This window comes from Camellia sinensis, chromosome 3, assembly GCF_055761805.1.
Source record: "Camellia sinensis isolate YWXY chromosome 3, ASM5576180v1, whole genome shotgun sequence".
Lineage (NCBI taxonomy): Eukaryota > Viridiplantae > Streptophyta > Magnoliopsida > Ericales > Theaceae > Camellia > Camellia sinensis.
In genome coordinates, this window is record NC_138963.1 from 129,059,369 (window position 1) to 129,073,206 (window position 13,838).

Consider the following 13,838-nt stretch of genomic DNA (forward strand, 5'->3'; position numbering starts at 1 on the left):
TTTGGTAAATTGCATGCATGTACATTCATCACATCACTTTGTTAAGCATCATACAGTTTATGAAAGCATTCTTTATTGGGCTTTAGCTAACCCTGTGTAAAAAATAACTTTCAGGTGCCGATGATATGCCTCGACCAAAGATGTAGCTTGGGAGGACCTTGGAGCCGAGAGTTTCTTTTTTGTTTCTTTTACGTGAATATTTGTTGTACAAGCCTTGGGTTTTATATGTATGGAGTTCAACTCATTTTGTTGTTCCCAAGTATAAACTTGGAAAGATGTAGCCAGTAAGGCGTTAACTTATTTGTACTTTCTTTTATTCCGGTTCACTCATACATGTCATATGCTATAGATTCAAGATCTAAGATTTATGAATGTATACATGTATATGTCATTTTTTGTACAGTAAAAAGATATTAGTGGAAGGTTAATATTATTTAAGTGTCTATTTTCCTTTGAGTATCATGATGTGGGGTGTTATTTTGGGATGTTACAGTTCGCTAATCTAGTACATTACATTAAAGAAATATAATATTGTGTATATGTTCTGGCTTTGCTATTTCTTTCATATATCTTACCTACTTACATTTAGTCCTCAATCCATGGGCTTCTCTTTGGACTTGAGACACTCCTAAGAGCCTTCCAAACAACACTGTTACAGTTGAAACCTGATCCAAAAGTGATTTGACAAATTCGATCACCTCTCTTGATCTTTGCATTCGCCTCTAAGTAAGCCAACTCATACCAGACACTACTACTCGAGGTATTCCCAAATCGTTCTAGAGTTGTCTTTGAAGCCTCCATGTACTCTTCTGTAAGCTCTAAGTTCTTTTGTATCTCACCAATGGCTTTCTTACTTGTTGCCATTATACAAACATGCTCAAACGCAAGCTTATAGTTGGGAATGTAAGGCTTAGAAGACTTGTTATTAAAGAGTAAAGGGGTGAAGAAATGGACTTGCTCAAAAATTGGGAGAACCAACGGGCCGAGGGTGGTTATATTAGCTTCGAGAGCATGTCCTCCCACCTCAATCAAATCTTTGCTTACCGACAGACCTTTCTTCCCCTTACCATCTTCCTTTAGATGTACACTTTTGAAGCTTCTATTGTCCATGCCTTTGTGTGTGCGAACTAGCTACATGCTCATGCAACACAATCAACAATATATTAATTTTTCATATGTAAATGTAAATTTTAATGTAACGTAATGTAATTAAGCTCAATTAGTTTATATATATTACATCATCAAAAACTTTTATTGATATTGAATTGAACTAGATACATAGTGACAAACTTTCATACACAGTTTGAAAAATGAGCCACAACATAACATCGTTTTGGCTTCTATAATGGTGGGATTGAATTTCATAAGTGTAATTGACACCACCGTTAAGTAACAGTGATGATCGCGTCTACCATATTTAAAAACTAGTTTTTTTTTCTCATTCTCCCCTCTTTTAGGTTCAATTTTTGTTTATTCACCAACACTAAATATTGAATATAAATTTTATATTTAGTTGTATTTTGTGTTCCTTATATAAATCATATGATTTTAGTGTGTAAAATAAAATAAAAGCATGATATTCAAATTTATGTATTAAACATATGTAACTTGCAAATTTAAAACACAATATTATAAATTATAAATATTAATAACAATAAAGTAGTGCATATGACACTTGAATTCAACAAAGTTAAAGAAAAATATATCAAAACTCCCATTATAGAAACTTAAAAATATAATAAAATTTAGTACGTATATTGGTCATGTTTTAAAAAATATACTAAATCCCACAAAAAAAGTTTTAAATATCAAAAAATGTGATTTTCAAATAAAAATGCAAGTATCAATATGTTATCACGGAATTGTGCAAAGGAAAAAGGAATTCATTATTTCAATTGTCACAACTATTTCGCTATAGCCGTTATACTCTATAACCGTATTAGCGTTCATATGGTGTACGGAAACTAAGACAGTTATACAATTAGTGTACCTGTTTGAGCTCATACTTGGCACGCAATCTATCGAGGAGATGATTGGAGAGCAACATGGCGGCAGCCCCCATTCGAAAGAAACAATTAGGAAGAAGCATGTCAAGGTCATTGCCAGTGTACCAAGAAAATGTTACAACTTCTGTGCTCACTACCAATGCGTATGAGGCTGGATATGCACTTAAAAGGTCTCTTGCTAAATCAATGGCTACAATCCCAGCAGCACAACCCATCCCACCAAGGTTGAAGCTATTTACATTATGCCTAAGCTTGTAGTGGTTTATTATCATTGCTGACAATGATGGAGTTGTGTTTAGAATACTACAATTCACAACCAGGATTCTGATATCCTTTGTTTGGATTCTAGTGCTAGCAAGGACATCATCCACAGCCCCAAACATCACCATTGCTGCCTCTTCTCGCCCATCCTTTAGATTAATTTTATAATCAGGATGGAATATTACTCTTGGCAAGTAGGTCTCATCTCCTATCCCAGAATTCTCAAGGGCTCTCTGCTGAAATTCAATAGCTGTTTCATCAAATTTGCCAGATTTTCTAGCCAAAACCATATACTCTTCCTTTGAGATCTGGGTATTATTATTGAATTAAAATTTAAAAGGCTGACTAGTCTAGTATCACTTTGCGGTTGTACAAATTAAAATTCTAAGAAATTATGATAATAATAATGTCTATCATGCAACAACAATCCAATAAAAAATCGGATAAATTACATTTTGTCCCTTCTATATTTGGTCATTTTCTCACTTTGACCTCAGAAGTTTAATTTTTTCTACTTTGGCCTTCATGTTTTAATTTTTTCCCAATTTACTTCTAAGGCTAATTTCTATTATAAATTTAACCCAAAAAAGAAAAAGAAAAAAGCACATTCGCAGTCACATGACATAAATTTATTTTATTATATATAACTCATACATTTGACACAAACTCAAATCCCAATATAATAATATATTTTATATTATATGATAGTTATCATGGCATTTTCTGTCTAAATTTGAATATAAATTAGCTTTAAGAGTAAATTGAAAAAAATCGAAACATGAAGGGTTAAAGTAAAAAAAAATAAAATAAAATTTAGGAGCCAAAGTGAAAAGTAACTAAATATAAAGGGAGACAAAGTGTAATTTATCTTAAAAAATCAAACAAAAAATATATATGACTTTATAGTCGATCAGTTCAATATAATTGATCCAAGCAGCAATCTATCACCTAAGAAAATATTACAAATATTGTAAATAATTTCATATCTTGAAATTATATATACGAATTGTATTGCGTTGCATTCAAGAACAAATTAATGAAAAACAAGTAATCAACTGGAAGTATGTAATTTGCAAATTAAAGGAATATATGTAGGAATGCATATCCTCTATCTCCTTATGGTGCCCCTTTCTACACCCCATTAATTCTGTTGGTCTATGATGACGATATGAATAACAATATTAATATGAGATATATAGTCATTGGAAACTTTACTTATAAATGTCACCTTGAGAAATTATAATTTATTTAGTTTTAAATATTTTTTTATAGATTAATTAGTTCGATTGATTTTGAAAATGTAAATTTAATATATTATTTGAAAATTAGATTTACAATTATACCTATATTTCTATTATATTTCACTTTTTTTTTGTTTTGTTTTTGTTTTTTTGTTTTGTTATTTTTGTTGTTATTATTATTATTTTTTTTGGTGCTAGAAATTTAAAATATACAGCCTATGAGAATCAAATTTGAGATAGTTTTTTATTTAATTTTTATTTTTATTTAGAATGACTTGAAATGTATGATTTTTTAAACATTTTAAAAGGAGTACAAAAATGGATTGAAATATGAGATTCTTCAAACATTTCAAAAGAATGTGTGATTCTTCAAACATTTCAAAAGGAGTATAAAAATTCCTTTGTAAGTTTTGATCAAATGTATAATTTCAAGCAGTAACACTCCAATATAGCGCTCAAACGTAACACTCCAAAAAAATTCCTTAGTGCATTTTTTTCGAACGTAATACTCTAATATAACACTCTAAAAAAATTCTTTTGTGTAACATTCCAATGTAACACACAAAAAAACTCTTTAGTGTACTTTTTCCAAACGCAACACTCAAAAAAAAAAAAAAAAAAGATGCGAGATTTTTCAAACCATTCCAAAATGAGTACAAAAATTCCTTAGTAACCTTCGGGCAAATGTATAATTTCAGATTGTGAGCGTTACGTATACAAAAAGTGCACTAAGGAGATTTTTTTAGGATTTTTATGTGTGTGATATTAGAGTATTACATTTAAGATTACATTGATTGGAGTATTACGTTTGCGAAAAATACACAAAAAAGTTTTTTTGTGTATTGGATTAGAGTGTTACGTTTAGGAAACATACACTATGGAGGTTTTTTTTTTTTTTTTTTTTTTTTTTTTTGTGTTACATTAGAGTTTCACGTTTGGTAAAAGTACACTAATAAATTTTTTTAGAGTGTTACATTATTACGTTTGGAAAAAGTACAATAAATAATTTTTTTGGAGTATTACATTAAAATGTTATATTATTGTTCGTAATGTGGGATTTGTTCCAGAATGAGGGAAAATCCAAAACCACTATAGAGCGGATTACCCAAATGTGTAATTTCATATTTAGAGAAACTCACTTTTGTCTCTAAAAAATGAAACCCAAACGAGTAAGTAACCATCATTTTATATAATTTTCACTTTAATAAAACATTTATGTTCATAAGGAAAATAAAAAATAAAAACTAAACAGTTCACAAAATCATATTTTGAGATTTATTAGTACTTCACCACTATCTATAATATGTAACAAAACTAAACAAAAGGCAATCCTAATAAATTAACAGTTCTTTTTTAATATAAAGCTCAATTAAAAAATAAAAACTAAATTTTTTTCCTAAGTAAAAATTTATTCTCTTTAATAAATTATTGCAACGTTGACAATTTTAATAAATTGATCTTTTTATGTAATAGTTCACCCTTGGTTTTTCTACAGATGAATGTTTTATTTATTTATTTTTGAGTTTTCTTTTCATTCTCTTTTTTGTTGTACTAAAATAAAATGTTGAACCTCACTTGTATATAAATAAAAAGAATTTTTTTGAAGTTCCCTTTTCTATGATCTAATGTTTTATTTTTATTTTTATTTTGATAATGTTGTGTATTGGATTTTTTGGCATTTTGATAATATGAATTTTTGGTGTGATATGAATTTTCGTGTTCCAGGTGTGCACAACTTAATTGGTTTACTCCAAGCCTTATATCTAATTGCATGCACAATTTAACTCATAACTTTCTGATTAATCTTCTTCTTCTTCTTCTTCTTCTTCTTCAATTTTTTATTTCATTTTTTTTTTTTTTTTGAGAAGGAAATATAATACAGGAGTTTTTATCAAATGTGAAACTTGAGAAAAAATCTTGCAAGATTAAAATAAAAAAAAAAAAAAAAAACATGGCTCGTCAAGCATATGATTGATGTGCAAAATGACATAAAATAAGCATATATTATCATTCTGTAGATGTTTAGAACAATTTCAATATGAAAAGTAAATAGAACAATCTAATTCACTAATGAATTTATGATAATACCGTATCAATTTCACAATTAAAGAGTGAATTTTATTTAGGATTTTTTTGTTTTTTTTTTAATGGAATATTATATATTTAGAAAGGATTCTTACCTAAATCAGATTGCCATTTTTTTAGTTTTATTACCTATTATAGATTGAGTTACAAACAAGCCAAGCGGAACTGAATTTTTAAATGTTCAAGCTTGTTTATCAAGAATTAGTCAAGTTGGAGCTTGGCTAGTTAAAAAATTGAGAAACTCAAAGTTGGCTTGAGCCAACTCAGTTACACATGAACGACCTGATTTCGAGCTTGAACTCTTCCAAAAAAACACTATGAGAAAAATATACAAGAATGCTTATATTAATAATAAATTTTATCGATCAAATATATAAATTTACATAAATACCAAACACAAATAAAAAATAAAAGAAATTAATAAAAACGTATTTGGTATATTATGAAAAATAAATATTAATTTAATTTATTTATGTTCACGAGCCTTATTGAGCCGAGCTTGGGTCTGTTCAACCTTGGCTCGATTAATAAGCAAATCTAAAAATCGAGTTCAAGCTCGTTGATTTAAACGAACCAAGCTCAAACAACCGAGCTTGAGCTATTCATGAATAACTTAGTTCATTTGTAGTTATAATTATAGATAATGACAACCTAATATTGGAAATTGATATTGTTATTCATGTCATCATCATAGAACGATAGGATTAATGGGGCATAGAAGGGGGCACCATAAGGGGATAGAGGATTTGCATTCATATTGCAGGCGTCGAATTTAACAGGAACAACTACCCATGAACAAACAAATTAATTAATTAATAGGCAAAGATAAGGATGATTTTAAATAATTTGACGTACCTTGAGTTCAGTTGGTGGGCGAAAACAAGCAAAATCAAGTAAATAAGTAGATGGTGGCATCAAATGAAGATAAATATATAGAATTAAGGCTAAAAAGAGTCCGGTAGAGGAGAGAAAAAGAGCGTTTGTGAGGTGCAATTTCAAGGAGAAGAAATGATCTTCCCATGTTAGTTTCCCTATTTGAGCACTGAGAATGAGGGCGGCAAGTGGTGCAATGACTAGAAAATAAAAGCCATGGCTCATAAGGTAACTATAACCGAGCTTCACATTTTTCAGATTCACAGAATTGAGGAAGTCAGCCAAGCCATGCCGGACCCTCACAGAGAAGCTCATGGATCCAGAATAGGGCCCTGAATCCTCGATCCCCCACTTCACGATCTCAGTTGATAGAATCTCCGCCTTATGATTATGACTATCCATGGAGGAAGAACAAAGTTTAATAAGTTGATATATATATATATATATATAGGATGGATTAGAAATAATCTGAATAATTAGTTGATGATCATCATCATCAAGATGATGAGCAAAAATGGTTCGAGGAAATTAAGGAAATATATACATACATTTGTGTAAAAAGAGAAACATGGTTTTAGTTAGCAACAATCAACATGAATACTAGTAGTTGAATGCATGGGGAGTGGGATGAGGTGCAGCTGATGCTTAATATATTGATAGAAAATATTAGTAAATTAATGCGAAAGGTGACGTTTATCATAATCTGGGCCGGCCTTGAGATTTAGGAGGCTCAAGAAAAACTTTAGAAATGGGGCCCTCTTATATTGAAAAAAAAAATTCATAAATAAAGTGATAAGTTACAATTTTTTTATTTGTTTGTACTCATAAAAAAATTTATTTGCACATATAATCATTAAAATTATAAATAAAAATTTACTTTTATATATTAAGATAGGAAGTAATCATTACAAATAGTTTTGTTTCTTTTTTTTTTAGCCCATGTTTAATTAGGCCTATAGTATTTAAGTTTATATATATATATATATATATATATCTAAAACACAAAATTATATTTGAGGGTCCTTATTTTCAGTCCAAATTTAAGAACTCAAGGCACAGGCCTCTCTTGCTTGTCCTCAGGGTCCGTCCTGATCATAGGTAACAGAATAAAGGCTTTTTGTGCATGAGTGTACTTGAGCAGCTGGTTTGTAGCCCCACACAACTTGTGCCCTTGCGAGAGAGAGAGAGAGAGAGTCATGCTTAATGTGGTCTTCTTTATTATTATTTCTTGAACGTTGAAATTACATATGTTCTTCATTTAAGTTCATAGAAGGTGCAAAACAAAAGTTATATGATGAGTTATGGTACAATAATCATCTTTACATATCACATTGGATTAGCATGTTTATAAAGACATTTGAAGAGAAAAAAACGATGTCAACGGAGAATTGGGTCAACAATTTAAGAGTCCAAGTAATCCATCAAATTACAGAGTCCAAGTAAAAAATGAGGGCGGGTTACATTCAACATCTTTTCTATAATTGCATGACGCAACTCAATTTTTTCAACAAGCATAAGCACTGCTTCCAATTATTTGAAGTTGCATACATCCTCATCAGCTATAAAGCAATCATGTAATCATTTCTTTTCCTATATTCCCAACTAAATTAGGTGCATTAATTGATTGAGGTTAAAATTCATTTAACCCTATTGTGGTTTGTGGTAAAAGTACTTTACGTTTTATTATTCAAATATAATCAGAAAATTTTCATGTGATTTTGAATCAAAACATAACCATTAGCACTGTTAATTATAAATATGAAAAGACTATAATACATTCAAATCTTATACTTTTTTTTTAATTTTTTTTTTTTATCATTTTCTTTATCTCTCCTCTCTTATACACATAATTTATAATGTTTGACATTACTTCAATTAAATTATAATACTTAAACTTTTTAAATTATTTATTGTAATTCTTCAGTTTTTATTCTAATTTTAATTTAATTATATTTTAGATTACGGTTAATCCTAAATATTTAATTATTTATTGTAATTTCTTATTTTTTAGTCTAATTTTAATTTAATTATATTTTATGTCACAAATAATTCTAAATTGTTAATTATTAATTAGTTTTTTCAACATGTTAATTTAATTTTAATTTAATCATATTTTAGATCAATTTTTAATTATTATTTTTTATTTATTTTTATTTAATTATATTTTATGTTTTAGATCAATCTTTAATTATATATTATTTTTTTTATTAAAATATTAATCTAATTTTAGGTTGAGAGAAAATTGGGGTAAAGTAGTCTTTTTGTTGTATTAATTTCACTTAATTTTTTTTCAGAAAATTAAATCCATTCTCAATAATGGCGTGTGTGATATATATTCCATTAGTTTGGATGTAAAACTTAACAGTGACACTTCACTCCAAAATCACATGGGGACTTTCTGATTATGTAAAATATTCTAACCCCAAACCACAAGAGGATAAAATGAATTTAACCCATTAATTTATCTTACTTATGCATGTAGCATTTCACATGTCCATACCATTTTAAACGACTTTCTTAATTTCGCTTCCAGTCATATTTTCCCTCATCATTCTTTTATTCCTTTTAGAAAAATGCTGCTATACACACTCGATGATAAACATTGGAGATGGTTTGAAACTCTTAATCAAGGGTAATTATTGAGTAATGCCGGAATATAGACACATGGTATTTCCTATTATATGATTAGTGGAGAAGGTCGATAGATGGGGTAATGTATTAGGTGATTGGAGAATATGAGGGGATATATTAAATAATAATTGATTAGGGAGTACAGACACATAGTACTCTAGGATTATTGAATAATTTCCCATCAATTTGACAACCTTCACTTGGAACTAAATACACCCAAATGGACTTTAGTCCGGTGAAACATCCTAATCCACTTTTCCAAGACCAATTTGAGCCCCCATGACCCTAGGGTTCAATTCCTTTCAAAACCTAAATTGTCCCTTTTGGTCCTACCAGTGGGTTTCGTTTTTGGATGGACTAATAGGCCAATCCCATGAAATAATCCCTCAAAATAAACTCACTTTTGGATTTCCAAAATTTGTCAATTCTATTCTTTAGTATTGTGAAATAGATTTCCAACAATACAAAATTTGCTTGAATTTGATTTTCTAGCTATTTTATGATGGCTCTTCAGTTTTTGAAAAGTAAGGACAAAATGATGTTTTAAAAAAATCTACAGACTGAATTTTGATTGGACCTTTTTTTTATTATTATATATATTTCAAATTAGACTTAGTTAGTTACTAAATAAAATTATTTTGAAAATATTTTAAGGCAAAGCTCATAAACCACATTTTGGAACTTAAAAACCATACAAATTGCGAAGAAAATACACCAGGCCTAGATGGTTGAGCACTAAAACATTCGAACCGGTTGTCTTGTCCCATTTTGTTGCACCGTGACCCATTTTCTATTTTGAGCCAAGTTGTGTGGGAAGTGAAACCCTAAGATAGTTTAACCTAATTCCACATCAATTTTTAGCCTTCAAATCCTATTTCTGGAGTCAGTGGGAAAGCCAAGAAACTAAGCCAGAGGGGACACTTTATAATTTAAATTTTTTTGTAATCAACAATAAAATAATAATAATTTCTAAGCTAAATTTATGTATAAAAATTTAATTATTCATTATTAATAGCAACTAATCAAAATTATATAATAATGTGGAATAACTTGAACGCAATAGTAATGTGAGTATGCAATTTTAGCACAAAAAATTACAAATTAAAATTTTTAATTTTAGAAAATAGAAGCAAATCATTTATAATACAAATCATTATAAAATTTCTTTAATTTTTATTTGTAGAAAAATATTAGAGAGATAGTATTGATTATAAAAATGTATTTTGAATAGAAATTATTCAATAGTTCCAGAATATTATGTGGCATTGATAACGTTGTATTTCCGATATAAGAAATCGCAACTCACACTAAGTGATTCACTTATTATCTTCCATCTACCTAAAAATAATGAGTTACTATGCCCCCGTTTGGGAAGTGAGTTGGCTTTTTGACTTTTTGACTTTTTTGCCTATTTTAGCCTGGGGCTAAAAAGCCTGGTTTGGGAAGGGCTTTTTGACTTTTTTGACTTTTTGGTGAGGTGTCATCTTGTTAAAAGAGCAAATTGCCCTTTTCCAATTTTTTTATTTTTTAATTTGGGTTGGGATTTGGAATTATTTCCGTTTTTTTTTTTTTTTTTTTTTTTTTTTTTTTTTTTTTTCAGTTTTGGCTTTTTGGTGAAAAACAAAATTTTTTGGTATGTTTTTTTTTTCGGTATTTTTTTTTTACAATTTTGGCTTTTTGCTTAAAATATATATATATATTTTTGGATTTGGCTTATTTTTGTTATTTTTTATTTTAATTTTTTCTGTTAGGTTTCGATTTCGCCTATTTTCCTAGTTTTTGTTTTTTTTTTTTTTGGGTTTGGATTTCGGTTTTTTTTTTTTATATTGGGTGTCGATCTGCCGACTTTTGCTTAATTTTTTTATTTTTCATTTTTTTTTATTTTGGGTTTGGAATTGCCATATTTTGGTTTTTCTTTTTTATTTTAATTTTTTTATGTAGGGTTTTGATTTTGCGTTTTTTTTTTTTTTTTTTTTGGGGTTTCGCTTTGGCATTTTTTGCTTTATTTTTTTTGTTGACAATTTTTTCATATTGGGTTTCGATCTCCCGAATTTTGCAAATCCAAATTTTTTATTTTTTATTTTTTTTAATATATTTTTCAGATTTTGCGCTAATTTTTTTTTTCTTTGAATTTTTTTATTTTGCGCTTGGATTTTTCGTATTTTGTTTAATTTTTTTTCCTGTTCCTTTTTTTAATTTTGGGTTTGGATTTGACGTATTGTGCTTAAATTTTTCGATTTTTATTTGCGAATTTATGTTTTTGTCTTTTTATTGTTTATTTTTTTTACTATAACTATGTTTTTTTTTTTTGTCTTGGATTTTTATTTTTAAGTATGTCTTGTTTTTTTTTTTAATTGGTATACAATAACTTTTTTTTTAATATATTTATGTGTTTCATTTATTTGTAATTTACGTCGCACATGACAATTTGTCTATTCTTTTCCTTTTCCATTTGTTTTTATCTGTTTCACCCTTTTTTGGTTTTTCCAAAAGCAAAGTTCGTATGGATTGTTGTTTTTCAAAGTTAGGCACGTCAGCAACTGGAAGGGGTTACATTCCCGTGGAAACTCATACATATTGTACATGATAATATATTTGAATACAGTCTGTTTCACGTGTGTCATTATGTGACAACCATATGAAAATTATTTTGACTACTATATATTTCCTAACATTCCGTTCTTACGCATGTAACATAATTTGTCACGTATGTGAAGGCGGACCAATGCCATATGGGGGTCCTCATCTCCAACCATTAAACCATCCTCGTCATGTTCAACTTCTGGTATGGCATATATTATTGTCATAGCCTCTTCCTCGTCACAGATTGGCTGAACAGTTGTTGGGTTACCTGTGTTTCGCCGTATATAATTATGTAATGCCATTGACGCACCTGCTAACTGAACTTGCACATTTGCAAAGTCATACCGAGGCATGTCTCGAATAAACCCCCATCGCTGTTTCCAGGCACCGAAAGTGCGTTTCACCACACTGCGTAAGGACGAGTGCACGTTGTTAAATAATTCCCTTGGCGTGTTTGCCATCCTGTTCCGTGCAATACGTCGGAATTCTTGTTGGTGGTAACGGTCACCTTTGAATGGTGCTAAGTAACCAATCCGGTTTGGATAGTCAGAATCGACAAGATAATATTTGCCTGCAGATATGACAACAATGTATGACACAAAAAACGAACATTCTGCGTCATTTTCATATAACGCTTTCTGAGGAAAAAATTAATACATTATTAAATCTATTAACAGGACCATGTGTTACCTTCGTCAGGATGTGGGAAGGGGATATTCTCATTTGTTAGTATCTCATTGAATATGCGACTATCATGCATACTTCCTTCCCATCCGCAAGAAATGAATATGAAACACATGTCAAAATCGACAGCGGCCATTATATTTTGTGTGTGACAGTATTTCCTACCGAAATATGTTGCCGCATCTGGCCCCGTAACCCATGCACTGACATGTGTTCCGTCTATTGCACCAATGCAGTCCTGTAAACATGGATCATATGTTTTGTTTCGTAACTTTGTAACAAGTGTTTCAAATTTGTCACGTGCAGTTAATAACAAAAACCATATATATTGTCTTGATTTATATGTCAATCATGTTTTGCTAAAGTACCTTGAACGGTAGGTATTTCTGTCTAGACCGCACATATGGATGTATACGATGCTAACTGTATGTGGGCCGGCAATGGACAACAGTGAACTCTTTCATGGAATTTAATACGTTATGCATGTGCCTCGACACAGTCTCCCCGGAATGTTGGAACCGTTCCTGGATTTCCCGATTTTGCTTCCCTTTCAAAACATGGATAAACATCGCAACGCTTTCTTCAACAGCTAAGCCATGTGGACGTTGCGGGACTTGTAACCCAAAATCATTTACTAATGTCTCACACAATGCGGCAAAAACTTCCTTCGGCATGCAAACATTTTCCTCAAAGCGACCCATATGCCCCGCATATAGTTCGCATATCCATGTATTCCCGGTTAGTATAGAAGTGCGACATGGCGTTTTATTCATGTGTTTTTGGTACCATTCTGTCGCCAACTGGCATGCTTTTAGAAATATGCAGTTCTGTTCTTGTTGCACCTGGACCGCCATTTGATTAAGCATTTCATTATTTCATCATGGTTGCTTCCATCCCAGGGATTCATCGCGTCTTCGTTGATGCGAAGCCTACAAAAGTGGCAGCCTTTCAATCAGTTGGCACGTGATTCATTGACTTAAATTATATTGAATTTTGCAATTATACAATGCCGACATTGTTTTTAATGAAAGCAATGCTGTGACCAATGTCCTTTGGAACGCATGATCATATGAATTGCACAAAAAAAAGAAGCTGTTCAACTTATGCTTTACAGGGGGGCCATGGTGGTAACAACCACAAAACTAACAAAAGAACTTGCGACATATAAGCATTCAGAAGCGTGCATCTAAAACGTAATTCCCTGTCTTAAACGTAGCGACACAAAATATTAAAACGTAAGCATCCCATTCATTTCCCAAAAACGAAGCACAACCATGCTTCCGGTCCGTCAACCCATGTACTTACCTAAAACTTGTTGCTGTCCGTAGCTAGCAAGAAGAAAAAAAAAAAAGACAGAATGCAAAACATGCACACACCACCATCCTGTTTTAGTACATAGCCAACTGTACCATAAGTCTAAGTTTTAAAAAGGAAGAAACGGACATGCATCTTCAACACTCGTAAGACCGATACA

At 30.4% G+C, this 13,838-nt stretch overlaps 1 protein-coding gene across 1 annotated transcript; it reads right to left on the bottom strand.

Annotated features, from left to right (window-relative positions):
* Positions 1 to 585: 585 nt before the first annotated feature.
* On the bottom strand, positions 586 to 6,868 carry LOC114273263 (3-ketoacyl-CoA synthase 15). The gene is made up of 3 exons (XM_028215031.2): positions 6,449 to 6,868; positions 1,991 to 2,575; positions 586 to 1,131 (listed from the first exon to the last, which is right to left on the bottom strand). The coding sequence occupies exons 1-3, from the start codon at positions 6,866 to 6,868 to the stop codon at positions 586 to 588; spliced, it is 1,551 nt and encodes a 516-aa protein (XP_028070832.2).
* Between the last annotated feature and the right edge of the window lie 6,970 nt (positions 6,869 to 13,838).